This window comes from Rutidosis leptorrhynchoides, chromosome 8 (genome assembly GCF_046630445.1).
Source record: "Rutidosis leptorrhynchoides isolate AG116_Rl617_1_P2 chromosome 8, CSIRO_AGI_Rlap_v1, whole genome shotgun sequence".
NCBI classification, from domain to species: domain Eukaryota; kingdom Viridiplantae; phylum Streptophyta; class Magnoliopsida; order Asterales; family Asteraceae; genus Rutidosis; species Rutidosis leptorrhynchoides.
The window spans coordinates 40,359,634-40,381,023 of NC_092340.1; the positions used below are offsets into that span (position 1 = coordinate 40,359,634).

General features: G+C 33.6%; 2 protein-coding genes and 2 long non-coding RNA genes across 10 annotated transcripts; all 4 read right to left on the bottom strand.

Moving 5' to 3' along the window:
- Positions 1-497: 497 nt before the first annotated feature.
- Positions 498-5,450, bottom strand: LOC139861931 (uncharacterized). Its single transcript, XM_071850455.1, has 8 exons — positions 4,432-5,450; positions 3,844-4,362; positions 2,258-2,675; positions 2,026-2,170; positions 1,761-1,876; positions 1,607-1,685; positions 1,220-1,453; positions 498-1,125 (listed from the first exon to the last, which is right to left on the bottom strand). Exons 1-8 carry the CDS (start codon positions 4,991-4,993, stop codon positions 775-777), a joined length of 2,424 nt encoding a protein of 807 aa, XP_071706556.1. The 5' UTR covers positions 4,994-5,450; the 3' UTR covers positions 498-774.
- Positions 5,451-7,524: 2,074 nt separating this feature from the next.
- On the bottom strand, positions 7,525-9,732 carry LOC139862950 (mitochondrial import inner membrane translocase subunit TIM14-1). Its single transcript, XM_071851577.1, has 3 exons — positions 9,627-9,732; positions 8,928-9,106; positions 7,525-7,913 (listed from the first exon to the last, which is right to left on the bottom strand). Exons 1-3 carry the CDS (start codon positions 9,627-9,629, stop codon positions 7,757-7,759), a joined length of 339 nt encoding a protein of 112 aa, XP_071707678.1. The 5' UTR covers positions 9,630-9,732; the 3' UTR covers positions 7,525-7,756.
- Positions 9,733-14,463: 4,731 nt separating this feature from the next.
- LOC139861410 (uncharacterized) lies at positions 14,464-17,976 on the bottom strand. 7 transcript variants are annotated; one of them, XR_011763754.1, is made up of 7 exons: positions 17,809-17,976; positions 17,556-17,723; positions 17,314-17,460; positions 17,095-17,126; positions 15,409-17,012; positions 15,181-15,226; positions 14,464-14,950 (listed from the first exon to the last, which is right to left on the bottom strand). It is a non-coding gene; the product is annotated as an uncharacterized lncRNA (long non-coding RNA). The 7 variants fall into 7 exon arrangements; XR_011763755.1 differs by having other exon boundaries at positions 14,464-16,598; positions 16,843-17,012; XR_011763757.1 differs by having other exon boundaries at positions 14,464-17,012; positions 17,562-17,723.
- Positions 17,977-18,000: 24 nt separating this feature from the next.
- LOC139862370 (uncharacterized) lies at positions 18,001-18,820 on the bottom strand. Its single transcript, XR_011764164.1, has 3 exons — positions 18,683-18,820; positions 18,171-18,410; positions 18,001-18,053 (listed from the first exon to the last, which is right to left on the bottom strand). It is a non-coding gene; the product is annotated as an uncharacterized lncRNA (long non-coding RNA).
- Between the last annotated feature and the right edge of the window lie 2,570 nt (positions 18,821-21,390).

Sequence of the window (21,390 nt, forward strand, 5' to 3'; positions counted from 1 at the left end):
CTATTTTCTTGGCATTTATGTAGAGACATGTTTTTATCTCCACAGAAATATGCTATAGACATCTTACAGCATGCAGACATGATGGATGGCAAACCTTATCGCACGCCTGCAGACACACAGTCCAAATTGAATGACACCGGCCCTTCTGTTACTGATTCTACCTTATAAAGGAGTCCTGCAGGTATGTATTATTAGCCCATATAATATATTGTGTAATCTATTGTGCATAAACCCATAAAGGCCCATTAATGTATCGATATATGTCTTAAATCTTAATGTCTCTATATCTATATATGTGTACATTTTGATATTGAGAAAGACACTTCATCCTATCCTATTCTATAACAAATTCCAATTTTCGAATCCCTGTTACCAACAAGATTATAGAGTGGTCCTCTACTGGCTTTAATATCTACCCTATTAGATATTAACGACCATCTTACTATCCCTTGATTTCGCTCATGAAACGTTAAATAAGTGAAAATTATCGTCAATAGTCTAAAATCGACAAAGCGAACGATAATAATAACAAGATAAAGAACTTAGAAAAACCAAGTATAATGTGATTAAAAACACAGGCATATGAGCATAAAAAGAGTAATAGCCTATCATAACATCCCAGAAACACTTCAATCCGAGTGTCAAGCACAATACGGAGAAGTCGGCAAATTAAATTCGTAACATGTGAGACGCCACTTAATCTTGGAACACGTTCAAAACTTCCTTGTAGCGTTACATGCCATGATCACAAAATAAAGCGCGAGGTAAAACTTACTACTTCTGTGTAATCTGTTCAGCAGCTTGTTGCTCTAGGCTTTGTTGCTCTTCAGTTTTGGACATAGCATTTTTCATGAGTTCGTAGCCTGCAAAATTCATAGCACCAAGTGGAGCGATCCAGAAGAATCTAGGTAAAGCCCCTTTAAATAATCCAAGTGGGCCCTCGTGACGAAGAATGGATAAAGCGATTATTGACATTGAAACGGGTCGGCCTTGTGGTGCAGTCATCATTCTAGTTTTCATCACATCGAAGGGTGTCGTTGTGACTGCAGCCAGACCACCCGATATAGCCCCAACAGCAATCGTCTCCCACGGTTCCAGCTCTCGTCCCAGAAGTTGCTGTGCAACCTATATTTTGAAGTTTCCCAATCACGACAACACGTGAGTATGATATATATAATAATTATGAACATATGATCTTAGAATGCGAGCAAGAACGTACCTTTTTGGACTCGCCATAAAGTCCCATGCCTGCGACATAAAACGGCACCTCACGACAAAGAGTAGCACCAGTGCCACGAAAGAAACCTCTGAGACCATCTTGTTGCCATGTGCAGACAATTGCCTCACCTACGTTATTAAATATGCCCGCCTGCAACCTTTGCTTCAATACTTCACATGGTATTCGAACTGCTGTACCTAAAACCGTGCTACAAAATGATGCTAACGACTGAACCTGTTATATCAATCACAAAAAGAATTCTTTATGCTAATATCAACACAGTACAAATATTAGGAAATGCTTTCTAGAATTTTTTTTTTTTTTTTTTTTTTTTTTTGTTGCCAAATTCATTCTACAGGTAGTTACTCCATATGATATGGCATTTACCTGTATGTCTGGCAGTGTTGGAGCAACATTTATTAGAACGATCTTACTTGCTTCAAATATCCCAGTCCGTAATCCATGGCTGAAATAATGCATTAACAGAATTAGTTGTACGTCACAAGAAAAATTCAAAAACAAATTGGAAATGAATGTGAACCTTGAAAATTGTCCTATAATTGCAGGAATGGATCCTCTGTATACTCCACGAAATCCAACTTCTGGAAGTTTTGCAATCATTTCGGGGAAACTAAGCGTTGATGCTTGTACTCGAGTCTAAAAATACAATGATATACTGTCAGATGGGAAACTAAATAGAGTCCTACATATTAAAGTTCAAGATGCTCTATTTCAATTCTATCATCAAGATCAGTACAAGTATGGTAACATGTGTGACCTATAACTGTTTAGAAATATCAACTTGCCTTTATTGTGTCGATAGGGTGCATAACAGATGTCGACAATGCACAAGCAAGGCCACCTGCCAACGCAGATTTTAAAACGCTTCCGGTGTGTACTTCCACGGGGGGTGCCACTGCTACAACAGTAGCAGCTTGAAACCATAAATTCCTGTAATATAACACAAAAAGAATATAATAATGATATCGTTTATGCAGCCAGCTGGCACTGTATCTACTCACGTGTCACTTTTTTTACCTTGGATCTTCTTGAAGCTGGTCAGATGGTAAAAGAACCATAAAGTTTCTAAAATGTCCATAAGAAATAGACTCTTCAGTGTCGGATTTGAGAAAGCGCATCATGGCAACAGCGTTATCTTCATTAGCAGGTAGTCCTGCATTCTTTAGTGATGCTAAGATTTCACTTTTTTGCAGTGTCCCGGATTTGGTTAAACAAAGACTAGTGTAAGCTCTAAGAATCGTTGGTTCTTTTTGTTCCATCAATGACAAAAACTGTTTCCAACCAAATGATTTCGAAAACAAGTGCCTCCTAGTGCGGCGCATCAATTCATGAGCATATCTCCGAGGAAGCTTTCTTCTTCTAAAAGCAATTTCAAGATCTTCTACAGTCACTTGTCCATCACCATCTCTATCCAATTCCTCAAAGAATCTCCTTCCTGCACACATGAAGGAGTAGGTTCTTATAGGTACAAATGAACAGATTAACAGGAAAAACCCGTGAATATATGATTACAACTAACCATAAAGAACCAAGTGACAAATTTGACGTTTTTTTTCTCATTATACCCTTCCATAGATAAAGCATGATCCAACCGATGTGGTATGATCTTAAGAGAACAATTTAGGATGTCACAACAACAACAAAACTCAATCCCACAAAAGTGGTGTGTGGGTGAGGTAAGATGCAGACAATCCTTCCCCTATCCTCCTATCCTAGAATAAAGACTATCCTAGAATAAAGAGAAGTCATTTCTCCACCCAGAGTGGAACACCCCAAGACAAGAGTAGTAGAGAACAATTTAGGATGTGTTTGATAAAAATAAAAAATAATTAAGCGTTGAATGGTTCAAAAGATGAATGATTCAAAGCTTCCGATTGAATTTGGTTATGAACGACAATAACGTGTTTGATAATCATTCAGAATGAACTATATTAATGATGTCAAATTTTTGTATTAACATTTTAAATGAATAAATAAAAGGTTATAATTTGTTTAATAAGAGTATTGGATATAATTGAGGAAATATTGAAGGAAATGAAGGTGTTGAATGGTTAAGAGAGTGTTTCAACTAATAGCATTTTATTCAGATGTCACTAACGAACGCACTGAAAGTTGGACGCTTTAGCATTCAATACTGAATGAACCATTCAATTAAGAGGCAATCAAATATTCAGATGTCACTAACAAATGCACTGAAAGTTGGATGCTTTTGCATTCAATACTGAACAAACCATTCAATTAAGAGGCAATCAAACGCACCCTTAGCGTGTTTAGTACATATAGGCTAATAGAATGATATTTTTATTTAAATGCATTCTTTCGGCAAGATAGTTATTTCATGGTTGATCATAGTTGTAAAATGCCATCCACTCATCCAAAAGCTTAAATTAAAGAATGTAGGACAACACAACTTTATCTCGCTATAACACTTCCTATTGAAAGCGAACACCGTTGTAAAGTTAAAAGCAAATATTAAGAAGACAATGAAATGGGATAGCGGATAGTGTGTAGACGGTTAATTTATCCAATTTCCATAATTACAACCTGAAGCTATATAACTAATAATATGACACGACACATCTTCAGCGGTTAAATAGACGTACCTTCTGCCTCAGTGTATCTGAAAAAATCCTGGACTGAGAAAAGCTTCTTCTTATCAGGATGATCTTCTTTCGTCGACCGTCCTAGCTGGGGTAAAAGCTCGATTAATTCTGTCAGCGAAACAGTGGACAAAGTTGACCTCAAACGCTCAACATTTGACAAAGGAATACTTAACAAGCCATTCGCCATTTTCTGTGAAAAACTACTAACATTCTCTTCTGTGACATTTGAGCCAACAACATCGTCACTATCATCCTTAACAGGAGAAGTTAAGTCAACAATACCAGATGGAATCCCTCCGACCCTCGCAAATTTCAAATTTCCCAAAAATCCACTTAAATCAGCTTTCTTACTTTCCAAATGACTACCAACAGACTTCAAATGATCAACTTGGCTAAATATCTCAAATTTCTCAGTTCCATTTTCTAGTACACCTAACTCAAATCTGTGTAAATTTTGAGCAATCTGATCAAGAACAAACCCAATAAACTGCTCAAGCTGAAAACCATTTCCATCTTTAACTTTCAAACTTCCCTCAGATGGCACCAAAAGCAGTGCATTTTCCAAATATGTCCCCTTTCTATCACTACAAACACTCTCTGAAATAAGTTCTCTTTCTACCTTTGACTTGTACTCATTCTCATGCACATGTTTACAAAGCTTATCAGCATTACTTTTTTTCTGTACCTTCTTTTTACCATTTCGAAAAGGGCCCGGAACAGCTTGTACAAAACTACTAACAATCAAAGACCAAGTGACTGCAAATTGCATGCAATTAACACAAGTTCCATCCTCTTTACTACAATCCTTCTTCTTAGACACATCAACCTTATCTTTATTACCACCATCATTCAACATAAACATACCCAAAAAAGCCTTAAATGGCACCTTAGTTGACAAACCTTTCTTTCTATCATCACTAACCACACTCTGACCATTCTTTTTCTTCACACTAAATAACTCAATCTTACCACCATTTCCAACAGCAACTTCACCTGTTTTACCTCCATTGTTACTACCAGCAGGCCACCTATGCTCAAAATCTTTAGCAGCTTTCTTAAAACTAGTTTCAAGAGGACCAAAAGCATTCTTCACTACTTCAATTGAGTTACAAAATGACTCCCATGGATCATTCCCATTCACATTCACCATCACTGATTAACAAAACTTAATTTCAACACAATCGCAAAAACCTAAATCCCTATTTCAATACAAACCCTAAAATTACACATCAATACAATAACAGCGTCAAATACCTAAAATCAAACAACCGGAAACTAAAATCTAGCTTGTCCGTGATGCAGATAGTGATTTAATGTGAATATGTATACAGATACAGATGAAGTTTTAGGATATGAACCACAGTAGACTGAAGTTGAAATATGTATTTACAGATTGTATACACATCCTTTAGTAATTCAAATTTTCAATAGAGATTGGGGAAGGTTTACCTGATTATATTATATTAGGACTGATAATAAGGAATCTAAAGTGAATGTATTGTGACGTAGTTATAGGAATACGTATGTATACAGTAATAGTGATATATGGTGGTGATTGCGAACAACCTAGAAGAGGAAGAAGAAGAGGCTTATAATTTTTTGAGTATAATCATATTTTTGATTATTTTCTAATGTATTTTGGAAATAACTTTAGTATAGTATTACAGTATTTAATTATTTATTGTAGTTAAAAAATGGTAAAAGGATAAGAGATGATCAGATGACTGTGGATAATGATGACGTGTATCCAAGTAGGATAAGGGCAAATCTAAAATCTAAAACGCATTACTCGTAGGTTTTCTAACGTCTAATACACTATCAAGTTATTGAGGTAATTTAATACGATGAGTGAACAAATGAATACACTATCAAGTTATTGAGGTAATTTAATTCGATGAGTGAACAAATGAATGATAAGAATTTTACTAAAACGATTGAATAAAATAGACTTCATCACTTTTCAATCGAGGTGTTTTACAACCGCGCCTATAAATAAATAATAATATAAATAATAAGCGCCCTCCATACCGTTCTTACTTGAGAGTCGTTCACCCTTTAACTTGAGAGCCGCTCACCCTTTAGTACTCCTAGACATCAATGGCAGCGGTTAGTTCAGGGGTTAGTCCAGCTTTTAATCCTTATTCTCGCCCCTCTTTTAATTCTCCCGTGAAATATTTGTGAACGGAGGAGTGTGTATATATTTGTGGTACCTTTTGCTTTTAAACTTGTACATTGTATTAATTAAATAATATAGTGGGTTCCAATTTTATGAGGAAGTATGTCATTGTTGAGAGTGTTTAGTCATGAGTTTAATCCTGAGAAGTAAGTGTTGATATGGTGCTGATGTGACGTCTAGTTCTGGAGGACTAATACGAAACCATTGGGAACACTCTAAGTAGTCATTGGGAATTTAAAATTTAAAAGTCTATTTAAATTAAGAATAATAAGTGAAAAGTCTATTTTTTTTTTCTTTTCTTTTTTTTTTTCTTTTTTTTTTTTTTTTGGCAAGTAAAGAATGCATAAAACGATTGAAAATGAAAAATGTGATGGATAAGGTGTGATTTATTGTGCCCAAATACAAAATTGACAAATGAAAAAATAGTAGCTCTACGAAATAGCAAACGAAGAGAGTGACACGTGCAGCATTGCATGTGGACACGTTCGTAGATGCATTCCCACATGGCATACTATGACATGCATTACCTATTTCTTCACCGCCACGTTTTTTCATCGGCTTTTGGGGATTTTTACAAATAAAATTTCTGATAGAATTTAGTTTCGGTTGGTCTTTATTAACTTGGGTTAGTCATTACATCAAGCTTTAGTAATGGATGGTAATAATATATTCGTTAATAAAGTTGATAGATCCATTACAAATTATGCATCACGCATTTGTACAGTATAAATATTTAATGCGAAGTTAAAATAGATTTATCAATTATAAAAGAAAAAATATTCGATAATGATACGGAGTATTGTCGATAATTAAATTAATTGTCTTATTGAGACCTTTATTCATGTTACTCTTTTAGTGTAAGTACTCAACCTACAACGTGGTACGTACTAACCAACTTAGCCATGTTTAATGAGTGATAGCTTTACTAGCAGCTAGCATAGTAGTAAAAGTTAAGTTTTAGGACTAAAACTATATCGTCGGATTACGAAAGTTGATTAACGACGACTCCGAACTACTAGCAAAGCTAGTGAGGCCCTTAAGATTAGTCAGTTCACAAGACGGGTCAAATAACTAAATTAATAAAAAAAACTTGACCATCTTTAAATTCTAGATGGTTAATATACGACGACATCCTACCAAAAAAAATCCAACATTTGTTTGATTGCTTCCACATCATAAAAAACGACTTTTTTATTTTATTTTTAACATCAGTTTGAGATCACCCATGAAAGCTAAACCACTCACGCGATCATCTCGAGAGTTGTATATCCCGCCCTCAACTGCTAACCTGGAGGAAACTCGGACCAATCCGAGGGCATGGCCGGTAAAACCCCCCTCCCCGTTGCCCCCGCAACGCAAAGTGTGAAAGGCGACCTTGGGTGGATTTCAAGGTCAACAGATAACTTTGTGTCCCCGGGAGTTGAACTCCTGACCTTGTGTCATGCCACTACCACTTGACCTACAACACGAGGTTATAGAAAAACAAACTTATTTGACCACAAAAGTCAAAGTCAAAACGTTTAGGGTTTATCAAGAGATCAAGATTCATGAATGACATTTATCATGTGTGGCAGTCTTTTTCTTCCTTATCAAACATCACAGGCCAAATAAATACCAAATGAACAATGATACAATACAACACTTGACGAAATAGTTTATGAATACTACCATTTCAGGTGTTTGTTGGTCAACACAGTCCGACCTAGCCACAAAGCTAACGAGTGAGTCTCATTCGAATCAGAAAGCCGACCCAGTGTCCTTGGTCTTTCGAAGCATTACATCTTTGGCTTCATTAATTTTCGAAGCTAAGTAATGGCTGCCTCCAGCATCCGGATGGTTTGCAACCATTACCCTTCTATGTGCTTCCCTCACCTTATCAGCAGCCACACTTTCTCTGTCAAGCAGCACCCGTTACGCATTACGTCAATTTTTTTTTCCTTTTACTAATAACATTACACAATAGATCTAACAAACAGTTCACCTACTCGTCATGTTAGACCACTTCTAACCGTGCCTGTCATATCACAAGTGGGTGCACTTTTTGGGTGATCTGACAAAGTCATGGAGTGAATGTAAATAAAGGGGCGTCACTTTTTTTAGTGTTAAATTTGTGGTGGATGATGTAGTAAAATGTGATTGGAAGTTGGGGATAAAATATATAAATTAATAATATACAAAATCATTTAGTGAAATCTGATTGGTCAAACAAAATCTGACCTTTTTTCCGTCAGGCCCTCGACTAACGCCCCATTTACGTTACAAATGACGCCCCATTAGAGGCGTCAGGGGGCGTCAGTTTGTGCCACATGTAATGCCACCTAAGTCACGCCCAAAGAGTAGCGCGCACAGATAAAAATGGTCTTAATAGTATTACAGTATTTTCTTATATGACCACCCACAATGCGGCTTTTCATGCTCCTTGTGTGCCTAGACGGAAGAGGAAACACGCCCAAAATGACCCATGTGGGCATTTTTGGGCAATGATTTTGTGGCGTCGTTCAAATCAACAAGCAAAATTAGGGGTGTCTATCATTATTTATCCTTTTAGCAATTTTCACAAAACTACCAACCATATTTTACCACATTACCCAATGCGTCCCTTCATTCCACTTCACCATAACATTACCACGTCACAGTCATCTCCCCCAAAAATACTACACGTCACATTCACCATAGTGAGTGGTCTAAGGGAAAATAGTCTAAGATAACCTTCTTCGAAAGGTAACATATTATAAAAAACTTTACAGGGTGCAATTGATTAACACTTTCAAAGATTAACGGTTTAGTGATCATGGATAACATAATGTTAAGTGAAATTATTAAAACAGCAACTTGGAAAACAAAAACTTTAACAGAATGTGAATTTATCTTATGAATGGTACTTTTTCGAGGGAGATTTAGGTTGTACCTAACACCAAGGATAAGAGCCGCTTCTCGTCTAGTCATAGTTGGTTGGAAACCACCTTCATAGAATCTTCGTGTTTTAGGTCTTGGGGGTCTAGTTTTGAAAGAATGCCATGCCTGAATTCCATATTTACCAGCCATGGCTGCAGCTGCTACTGCAAGCCCAGCAATAAATGGGGTAGCCTGATTCACACATCTAAGGTTTATTAGCTCTTTGGTGCTACTTAAGGTCATACTTAAGTCCATCAACATTATGCAGTACCTTTGTTTATCTAATTTATTTTTTATTATCATTCAACAAAAAATAATCACAATTGAGCTGAACATTATTAAATTAACTCAGATAAAAATAAACACATTAAATTAACATAAGAAAATCAAGTAGTATCTTGGTGCATCTCATTTCATTTCTCGTTATCATTTTTGTGAATTAAAAGAAAATAAAAATTGATACTTTATATGATATCTAATTATCTATGATTCATCAAGTTGAATACTGTAGCAACAGCCTCTCAAAACTCATAATCTAAAAAGTAATATCGGTACTCAAATGTATAATTAGGAAGAAAAAAAATTAATTTGATTGTTGAACAATTAGGACAAATTGAACAAAATCCCAAATCGCATGAACAAGGTTAAACCCTAACTCGAAATCACAACCGAAAGAAACAAAATTGAAGTAGATAAACGGGATAAAACTTACCATTAGTGCGTAACAATACAGAGATCGGAGACAATGTTTGCATCAAAGATAGTTCTTGAAGATTCTATACGTTCAGATTAAGAAGAAAAAAACAACGAAATTAAGCAAATGAAATATATCAAGAAAAAGGCGTTGTACATTGGAATATTTAATTAGGGCTTTAAAGTTGTTAGCCCATTTTGGGATGTGTTGGCCCGTTTTATTGTTTTATGTTTTAGGTTGGGTAATTGTTCAAAATACACTTTTTTTTTTTTTTTTTAAGGCTTCAAACAAAATACATTTTTTTTAAAAAAATTGTCTTTTTACACCATTCGGTAGACGGATTTCCGTCTACCACCTTTATCTGTCGTCTACTACCATTTTTACAAAGTAGTCGACGGTGAGATAAAGGTGGTAGACGAATTCCCGTCTACTGGCAGGGTTGGTAGACAGCGAGAACAAAGCAGTAGACAGACATTTACAAAGTAGTCGACCGTCTACTGCCTTGTTGTTGCTGTCTACTGCCTTGTTGTTGCTGTAGACAGACACTAACAAGGCAGTAGACAGCAACAACAAGACAGTAGACAGTCGACTACTTTGTAAATGTCTGTCTACTGCTTTGTTCTCGCTGTCTACTAACCCTGCCAGTAGACGGAAATTCGTCTACCACCTTTATCTCACCGTCGACTACTTTGTAAAAATGGTAGTAGACGACAGATAAAGGTGGTAGACGGAAGACACTAACAAGGCAGTAGACAGCAAGAACAAGGCAGTAGACAGCAACAACAAGGCAGTAGACGGTCGACTACTTTGTAAATGTCTGTCTACTGCTTTGTTCTCGCTGTCTACCAACCCTGCCAGTAGACGGGAATTCGTCTACCACCTTTATCTCACCGTCGACTACTTTGTAAAAATGGTAGTAGACGACAGATAAAGGTGGTAGACGAAAATCCGTCTACCGAATGGTGTAAAAAGACAATTTTTAAAAAAAAATGTATTTTGTTTGAAGCCTTAAAAAAAATGTATTTTGAACAATTTCCCTTTAGGTTGGCTTGTTATTTACGAAAAATACATAATTAAGTTAGGAATTAACCCTTATACTAGTTAAAGACCCGCGGTTTCGCGGGATTTTTGAAGGGTCTAATCATTTAAGTAATAAAATTAAATATATAGATTGAAAAACTATTAATATGTCTAGATGATCATTAAACCAAATATTTTTTAGAGACTTGAAATTTTTAAAGTTTCAAAATGTATTAACGAACTATTATTAAGTCTATGATGAACATTAAATCAAATGTTTTATAGAGGATTCAAATTTTTAAAGTTTCAAAATGTACTAATGAATAAATAAAAAACAAAATTTTGATTCAAATTAAATAAATCATCTCCGATATCGTGATATAGTTTTAGGCGATTGAATCAAGAATTGTGGATGGTTATCTCAGATCTTCGTTGTATTTTTTCACATATAAGAGAATGTAGTTATTCTTGTTAGATGATCATGAATTGTGAATAATGCCATAACTCTTTGTCTTGTTGTTAGTACTTTGTGCATCCCCAAGAAAGTCTTCTGTCATAATTCGTCAGCCTATAATGAGTTGAAACATTATATTTTTACTGTATAGGGTTTAGGGTTTTAAATTAAACGCTAAACCCTAAACCAACCATAAACCCTAAACAAACCTTAAACCCTAAACCACAAACCCTTTACCCTACACACTAAACCATAAACTCTAAATCCTAAACCCTATACCCTAAACCCTAAACCTTAAAATGTAATATCTAAACCCTAAACCATATACACAAAACCCTACACACTAAACCATAAACCCTATATCTATACTATAAACCATAAATTGTAAAAACTAAACCATAAACCTTAAATCCTATACCAAAACCCTACACCATAAATTCTAAAATCCAAACCTTAAACCTTAAAGTCTAAACCCTAAACACTAAACCCTAAATCCTATACACTAAAATCTAAACCCTAAACACTATATCTAAACCCCATATCTAAACACTAAACCCTAAATCAACCCTAAACTACCAACCCTTAACCCTACACACTAAACACTAAATCCTAAATCCTAAACCCTATACCCTATACCCCAACCAATAAATATTAAATTCTAAAATCTAAACCCTAAACTAAAACCTAAACCCTATACACTAAACCCTAAACCCTATATCTAAACCCTAAACACTAAACTCTAAACCATAAACCATAAACCATAAAACTCTAAACCCTAAACTCTATACCATAAATCCTAAAAACTAAACCCTAGACTCTAAAGCCTAAACTCTAAACCCTAAACCCTTAACCCTAAACCTTAAACCCTAAACATTAAATCGTAAACCCTATACACTAAACCCTAAACCTAAACCCTAAAACATAAATTCTAAAATTTTAATCCTAAACCCTAAATCCTAAACTGTAAACCATAAACCGTAAACCCTGAATAGAAATTCCTAAACCTTAAACCATTAATTCTCAACGTTAATCCTTTTTATCCATTAAGCTTATATTAGTTCTCAAAATGAATTTAGTTTGTACTATAAGTATATATAATTAGAGATGTACAAAAAATATTCAAAAGATATTTAACCATAGAACATTTACATCTCAGTCAAATACGCCTCAAGAATTTCCTATGAACAACATTCTTGGTGGTGTTTGAATCATTCCCATTGCCGTCCAATATCATTGGATATAATCCGTTTTTTGTAGTCAAATACGCATGTCTGCAATGATTGTTTATTCATTTTATTGAAAGAAGTAAATACATATTAATAATTTTTGTAATAAGATGTGTATGCAATATTTAACCATAGAACATTTACATGTCAGTCAAATACGTCTCAAGAACTTCTTATAAATAACATTCTTGGTTGTATTTGAATCATTCTCATTATCGTCCAATATGATTGATTTTAATCCGTTTTTTGTAGTCAAATACACATGTCTGTAATGATTGTTTATTTATTTTATTAAAAGAAGTAAATACATATTAATAATTTTTGTAATATAATTTATATGCTACATGACAAATGTAATGTGCCATTATTGTTTTTTTTTTTGTTATCACAATGTAGGATGGAAAGTATGGTGTAGAAAATTGTTCTGGCTTGAACAATTCATATTGAGAAAAATGTATTCGGTCATATGAAACACAACACCAGGTTGAATGTGTTAATGTGGGTAAAAAAGTTAGATTAAAAGGTGTTGAATTGGAAAAACTCATTGATTAGGTCATTAGACCAGGATCTAAACTAATGAAAAGTATGGTCGACTATTCCAGGTGTCTTTTTTGTACTGTTGGACTTTGGTTTGTATTCGATCGTTATTGTGTAATTTTCAGAAAAAATTGCATATTTGTTAGGAAAATGTAATCTCTAACTTTAGAGTTGTAATGATAACTTTTGTATAAACATGATTTTAGATGTTTATATAACTACATTTTTTATACTTTTATATTGTTAATGCAGAAATATAAAATTGTATCTGTTATAATTGACTAGCATTGAACATATTGTAGTATATGATGACAATGACAAAAGTTTGATGAACTCTTAATCATATTACGTTAAAGAGGTAGTGGTAAGTAACATTGTTCCAAGTACAAAATGAGTGACGTACATACATGTCATTAGTTTTAAAAGATACAGAATCATGGATTTAGTGGAATTAACAAAATATAGTACCAAAAGAGATGTTGACATTAGCCGTTAGTCACTTAACGTCCTCAGCTCCTTTTCACTTTTGTGAGATAAAACTTTGAATTAGTGCAGTTGTAGTAAATCTCACATTCATCACCATCCTCCAGGTTACGATTCTTCTTAAAATCAGTCCACTCAGCAGCCCCAATATACTTTGGTTGTTTTTACCCATATATTCTTTAACATCCAATTTCACTTCATTGCCTTGTAGATTAACAACGTATATGCTTGCACTATGTAATATTAAAGGTATTTCATTACACTCCTGCGGAATCCACTAAACATAATATGATACATGTATAACATTAGTATTTCTAATTATACATACCTTTGGTACTGGCTTACAATAGTTTGTGTTTATGTCCATCCCATTTCATTTCAACTTGGTCCTGGTAACCTTCAGAAATGGTAATGAACATTATATGAATTGGTCTATAGTTATTGTAGTGAGTTTTGACCCACTTAATTGGCAATTTTTGTGAATATAAACAAATTATATTTAAGTAAATATTTATTTGTTAAAGAACATACTAGAGTATTTTCCAAAAGAAGTAGTTTTAACAACAATTTATATTGCGTTCCATGAAAGTAGAAGTATCAGCGGTAACGACAGCAATAAATTATAGTAGTCCTATTGATGAAACCATGACCCTTAGTTATCTGTTTTGAAAAAATAGGAGTCTTAACATATACTGTATTTAACAACAGCAATAAATGATGGTATTCCCACATCACGTGTATCTATGTTATACTAATCCAACGTATAGTCTCACCCGAATTTAAATGCAGTTAACTAACCTAAAGAAAATAATCACACAAAAATTCTTTAACTAATTTACAATACAAAAAAAAGTTAAAATATAGAAGGCTTTCATTCATCTCAATATTCAGATGTATGTGTATCTATACTCTGAAATGCTACGTGAAGCTGTTAGAACCTGACTTTTGTAATCTGATTACTTCCTGCATTTAACAGTTCTTGTGTTAGAGTAACTTTGTATTCCATAAAAGATCCATTGTTGTCCTCATAGCATAGCATAGCATAGCATAAAGGTCAAGTATCACCACAATTGTCTTCTAAGATTAAGGCAAATTCCAAATTGTGTACCCAAGAGAGATGCACTAAGATAAGTTATTTAAATTATTCATACATGATACATTAATAACAGTTTTGAAAAGTAACAACATTATTTATAGTTTTGAAAAGTAGATAACCGTATTTGCATTATTTCAACTCTCCAAGAAGTAAATCTCAGCTCCTCCATAACCTTTCGTCAATATGCTTTCCAAAAGACTGGTCTACACTGGATAGGCTCCAGAAAGCAATTGTATGCTTATTTTATATCCAACCTTAAACAAAACCATCTAAGTATCTCCCTCATATTGAATCCCTAAAAACCCATCACAACGCTACACTATCCACAAAAATTAAACTTTGCTCATGCTATATAACACCTCCAAATGTAGTCGCAAATCTCCCCCTTTCACCCATATGTTTTAAGCTTTTTGTTAAAAAAAACAACCAAATACATTTGAAAATCTAACTTTTTTTTTGGCAAAAAACTGAAACGTTATCTAACTGACAATGACTTTATCATGCTAACAACTATCCATCTCCTTACCTGTACAATCACAAAAGGTAAATGCTGAGACTATTAAGATTAAGATAATAATGATATAATGATAATAATGTTAAGTCTCAATCTTAAATACTTTTGAAATTTATGAGATCACATGGTATATGTGCAATTAATAGGATGTCTAGTGAATTCAAGTTCCCTTGCAACATATAATAATTATACTTTTTTAGCATTATATATGTTGCTTGATTATAAGTAACAGTTGATATTACCTAATTACACTCGATCATAAATATATCACCTCAAGAAGCTCAGTTCCTGCAAAAATAAGTTTTATGGTGGACACGTCATTATCATTGTAGGAATTAACAGGAGTGTTTGATGTTATTGTAAGTCTCTGATCACCTTACAAATCTAAGGAAACTTGCACATGGTGTAGTGGGGAGAGATATTTCTATAATCGTACTAATAAAATTGTGTGAACTTGATTGATATGTTACCGTTTGAATCTGTGGCAGAAGAGTTCTGATTTTGAAAGTTTGCCTGGCGAATCCTCGTATCCATCGTCAAATCAAAGCCACCTTAATGCAACCGAATTTAGTTATGGAACCGATTCGTAGTCGTCTGTAAGATCCGAAACATCTAATGGAGTAGGGAATTGAAAGAGAAGGAAGAAGACGACGATGGGTGGGATAATTAGGGTTGTTAATTTGGGAGCGTGAATGAACTTGAATTTGAAAAATTTTTATTAGAAAAGGGTATTTTAGGGATGAAGTTTATTTAAAATTGATTTATTACCTAATATTTTTAGTAGATGATTAATGATCGTTGGATTAAGGAGTATTATAACATAATTTTCTAATCTAACGGTGATCAAGTGGTTTTGAAAACATTTATTATCTAATTAAGACTCTCGAGTTAACTTTGCCATTTCTCTCGTTTATTAGTTGATAATTTCAAATACACAAATCAATCATAAATTTATTTTGAGTTAATGATTTTAAATACACAAATATATACTTTTTGTTAAGGAACTATTTTGTGTAAACCCAGCTTGACCCATACAATAACTCACCCATTTGCAGCCTTACCCAACTTGCCCATGGTGCCATTTGCATCCATAACACTATATCATCCACATCAATCAAATACCGGAAATAAATAAAAGATAAGACTATAAAGAAGCTCACTATCAAGAGATCGTTGAAGTCAAACCTTTTCTTGATGCAACAATCTCCATCAATTAAAACTGCTCATCATTAGTTAACTCTAATGGGTCTTAAACAGAATGAGGTAAAAATTAACAGTTGAGATGTCTTTCAATTTTGTTACATACTACAAATATTTAAAATGATATTACTAAAGCAACAGATAGTAGTACATGGTGTAACATATATTACTAAACCAATACAACAATTATTAATGAAGGAACAGATAATAGTGAAGCAAGTGATATTACTCAAGCAACAGATATTACTAATAATTTTCTTACATGCCGCAAATATATAGAATGATATTAGTCATAGTCAAGTAACCAGGCCAGAAAAAAATCAAGGTGTATATATTTGCATATAAAGAAGTTGGGTAATAAAAAATCATTACTCACTGAACAACTAACACCTTCGAAAACCCAAAAACATATAACTCACCTAACGCGATGAGGCAAAGGCGATGTTATCAACCAAGATACCTAAACCACACAATAATGAAGCCATATTATATATATTATGCTTATATATTATAACCCATTTCTTTTGAGGTAATTTTATCTATTTAACCCGTTTGACTTGTTAGTGACTCATAAGACAAAACCCAGGTAAAAAAACATGCACATTATACAGTCAATGATCTTGTATGTGTGTGCACACACACAAGTGCACACTCATAGATAAAGATCGGACCATCTAAAGAAAATTACTCTGTATATGACTAACCTTTAGGAATACAACTTCAGCAGTACAACTCTCATTCATCCCTTGTTTGTTTAATTCTATTATACCTCTGACTTTCACGATCACTCACGGCAGATATATTAGCTTGTTCTGTTTTTAATTTGACTTAACATATTTCCGAGATCCTCATTTTGTTTCAAACAATATTTTACCTGGCACAGGTTAATAAAAGTTAGTTTACAACAAAATCTAGACCATTCAAGCGTGCATTTAATACCTTCTGGTTTTCCTTACCACTGTGAACTGGCCTCCTCTTTCAGAAGTTCCTGCATCACAAAAAAAATCAGTTAAAACAAGCATGTCAACTGTAATCTTTCGAGTAATGTTTACTAAACACCCTTAGCATATGCGACATGTATGATTTTCTTAGCCATACTTTAGTCAGTTAACCAAATATTGAATATTCTGATAATGGGGATTTACTAAACACTGCATTCATTACCTAATAGTTACCTGAAGCTTCTCTGGACATGACCGCTAGCTTTTATTCCAATTCATTCTTTTGAGAATGATAACAGACATCTTCATTAGTTTGTCCGCTAATTATTGTTGCTCTTTCCGCCTCAACATTCCCTCTTGATGCCTCAGCATTAACTTTCGCTATTGAAGTATTGATTACAGAATAGTGTTCATCAAAAATATATTTCTTTAATTTCTAACCAACAACACAGGCAATTAATTCGATTCAAACTCACTGTAACCTCCAATTGTGACTTCAATTCCGCAACTGGTTTCTCAATAGCTTGCATATGAAGTGTGAACAGGTGGAACACCCCTCGAAGCAAGAGAACCAAGATCACCACTGATTGCTTGTTGTTGTAGCGAATTTAATTATGCACTTGCTGCAGCTGCACCTTCCCATCCTAGTTAAACAAATTTATATACAAATAAACATCCACCAAATCCAAAAAATACATATAACATACATTTTAGTATTCACTTATTTACTCGATATTGCTCTTCTTATACTTCTTTTGTTCTCGAACCTGTGCTGGGAAAACCTCCTGCACTAAAATATATTGTATATTGTGTATGTTAATTCTAGAATATAAATGAAGAAACTTCAGTGCATCAAATAAAAAATAGTAAAATCTTCATATTGTCGCAACAACTGCTGCATCTAACTATATTTGACACATACCAAGCCGTTCACACGCTTTAAGCATATCACTCTCCACTTCATAAGAACGAAGCTAAATCACAAATAATATCACAATAGGCGTTGACGTCATTAATTACAATGTAAATTAAGTTTCTTATTCTCATCATCTAATTCACGTTCCTATTAATCAAATGATTAACAAAGATACCTTCTTGCAGCTAGACACAGGTGCACTAACTAATGATCTACTGTTCTTGTACCACAATAGTAACCAATGGGCTCCTTTCACAAATTTATCTTCCTTTTTTCTTAACACATGGCAACATAATCTCACCAACACAAATATCCTTTTCTGAATTGCATAAGCTCTTCCTAGTAAATTGTTGTATAATTGATAGTACATTCTATCATTCAAGGCCCATAATCTAACCAACACAAATATCCTTTTCTGAATTGCATAAAAAAATTACTCTGTATAAACCAAAGTAACAAAGCTCATTATGCATATTTTGTAACTATAATTCACAGTAGTTGGTACTGCCAGTTCACCTGTATTTAAAACCCATTTAGGGTTAACAACATAGAATTTTCGATAATGAATAACAATTATCGGAATATTCTGACTTATTGATGCATATATACCCGATTTTATATGCGATAATCTAGGTTAGGGTTTAACAGTAATCAACTTAATTCACAGAAATAAGAAATGATAAATACCTCAGAGTAGATGTTGTGGTTCTGAATAATAATGGATGAAGAATGAATTGAGAAAACGAAATGGATTAGGTATCCATTAGGTATGGAAGAAGATTCGTAGGATGGATGAAGAAGATAAATTGATTTGGGGCATTTAGTCCGTAGTTTGGTCAGGATGGTGGATCCGAATCCGAATAGAAAATTTTAAGGTCCGCGTGTTTTTTTTTTTTTTTAAGGGTATCAAGGGTATATTAAGAATTATTTATTAGCTAATATTTCAAGTGGATGATTAAGGACCGTTGGATCAAGGGGTATTATGATGTAATTTTCTAATTTAACGGTAATTAAGGTAGTTTTGAAAATAATTATTAGCTAATCGAGACTCTCTTTTAATGTATATAGTGAATATAGTGATACTAAATGTGGTGGGAATGTTTGTAGTTTTAGTTATATCGGATTGTAGTTTTGAGTTTGCGTTTTCATTACAAACGGTACCTCAACTTCGGCTATATTTATACAACAACCCCTCAAGTTTACACTTTCTCAGGGGTTAAAAGTGTAAATATATTATTTTACTAGAATAAAAGAAACTAATTCCACCCGAATTTATAACGGGTCATATCTTTTCGCTCGGTGCGAGTTAAATTTTTTCGAGACCACCGTTCAATTACTAAAATTCTTACGAACCCAACGGGACTAACTATACGCGAAACGGACAATTTTTGAAAAAACGCTAAACACAACGACAACCCGTATCATCCCGCTCGCCACGAGTTAAATTTTTTCGACGGCAGCATCAGACTCGAAATAATTTTATGACAAAACGAAGCTAACCACGTTCGAAACGGACACTTTTTAAAAAATGCTAAACACAACGACAGCTCGTATCTTTCTGCTTGCCGCGAATTAAATTTTTTCGACAGCACCGTTGCACTCGGAAAAATTTATTAAACAAAACAAAACAAACTACGTTCGAAACGGATACTTTTTAAAAAACGCTTAACACAACGACATCCAAAACGGCGCATAACACATGGGCGGTGTTCCTGATGTTTTGCGAGGTGTATATAAAATAGCTTAAATTTTACAAGGAAATACTATTAAATACGATACAATTTTACACAAGATATTTATTTATTTATTGAATGGATATACTTAAACCTTGCTACAACACTTATAGGCAGTGTACCTAATCGTACAGTAATGTAGTTTTTAGTAAGTCCGGTTCGTTCCACAGGGAATCTTTTTCACAAAGCTTAACGCTATATTAGTTTAAATTTATAAAAATACAAATATATATATAAGTAATATTATTATTATAAAGGGGGGTTTTTACCGTTTAATGACCGGTTTGTCGATTTTAAAACTTTAGTCGCAGTTAAAACCAAATGTAAAATATTAAATAAATAAAATACTTAATTTAAAGCGTAAAGTAAATAACGATAATGAAATTGCGAATAATAAAAGTGCGATAAAATAAACTTGCGATAATTAAAAAGTACGATAATTAAAAGTGCAATTAAATACAATAACAAATAATAAAAATGCGATAATTAGAAGTGCAATTAAATATAAAATAAAGGAAATTAAATATGAAATAAAAGAATTATGCTTATTTAAACTTCCGTAATCATGATGTTTGACGTGTTGATTTTAGTTTTATGCCCATGGGTTAATTGTCCTTTGTCCTGAATTATTTAATATGTCCGTCTGGTTTTTGTCCATAACAGTCCATCAGTCATAAATATAAAGTGCGAGTGTCCTCGTCAAATTATCCTTATACCCGAAGTCAAATATTCCAACTAATTGGGGACTTAAACTGTAACAAGATTTTAATACTTTGTTTAATAATTACACCAAGATGTCGACTGAGTGTAACCCAAGGTTTTAATACTTTGTTAACAATTATGCCAAGTGTCCTTGTACATAATTTCACCCCTGTTTTAATAATTCTAGTGGCTATTAATCCATTCCCGTGTCCGGTTAAATGAACGATTATTCGTACATATAAATACCCCGCCCATCGTGTCCGATCGAGTGTAAATGGTTATTTATAGGGACGTCCAATTGTAAATCTTTATATTAAAATTAACAAATTATCATTTAGTTAAACAAATATAAAGTCCATTAATAGCCCATAGCCTAATTTTCACAAGTGTCGTTCTTTTGTCCAAACCCCAATTATGGTATAAAGCCCAATTACCCAATTTTAATATTTTTAGCCCAACATCATGATTACTTCGGATTAAATAAGCATAATAATAACTTAGCTACGAGACATTAATGTAAAAAGGTTGAACATAACTTACAATGATTAAAAATAGCGTAGCGTTACACGGACAGAATTTCGACTTACACCCTTACAACATTCGCTAACATACCCTTATTATTAGGATTTAAAATTAAAATTAAAATTAAAATATAAATTATATATATATATATATATTACGTATATATTTTTAGTCCGTTGTGTCGAGCGTTGAGAGTTGACTCTGGTCCCGGTTTCGGATTTTCGAACGTCCTTGCGTACAATTTAATATCTCGTACTTTGCGTTTTGAATCTTGTACTCTTGTAATTTCGAGACGTTTCTTATCAATAATTGGAACCACTTTGATTGTATTTTGTACTTTTGAGCTTTTTGGACCTTTTCGTCTTCAATTCGTCGAATCTGTCTTTTGTCTTCACCTTTTATTATTTAAACGAATATCACTTGTAAATAGAACAATTG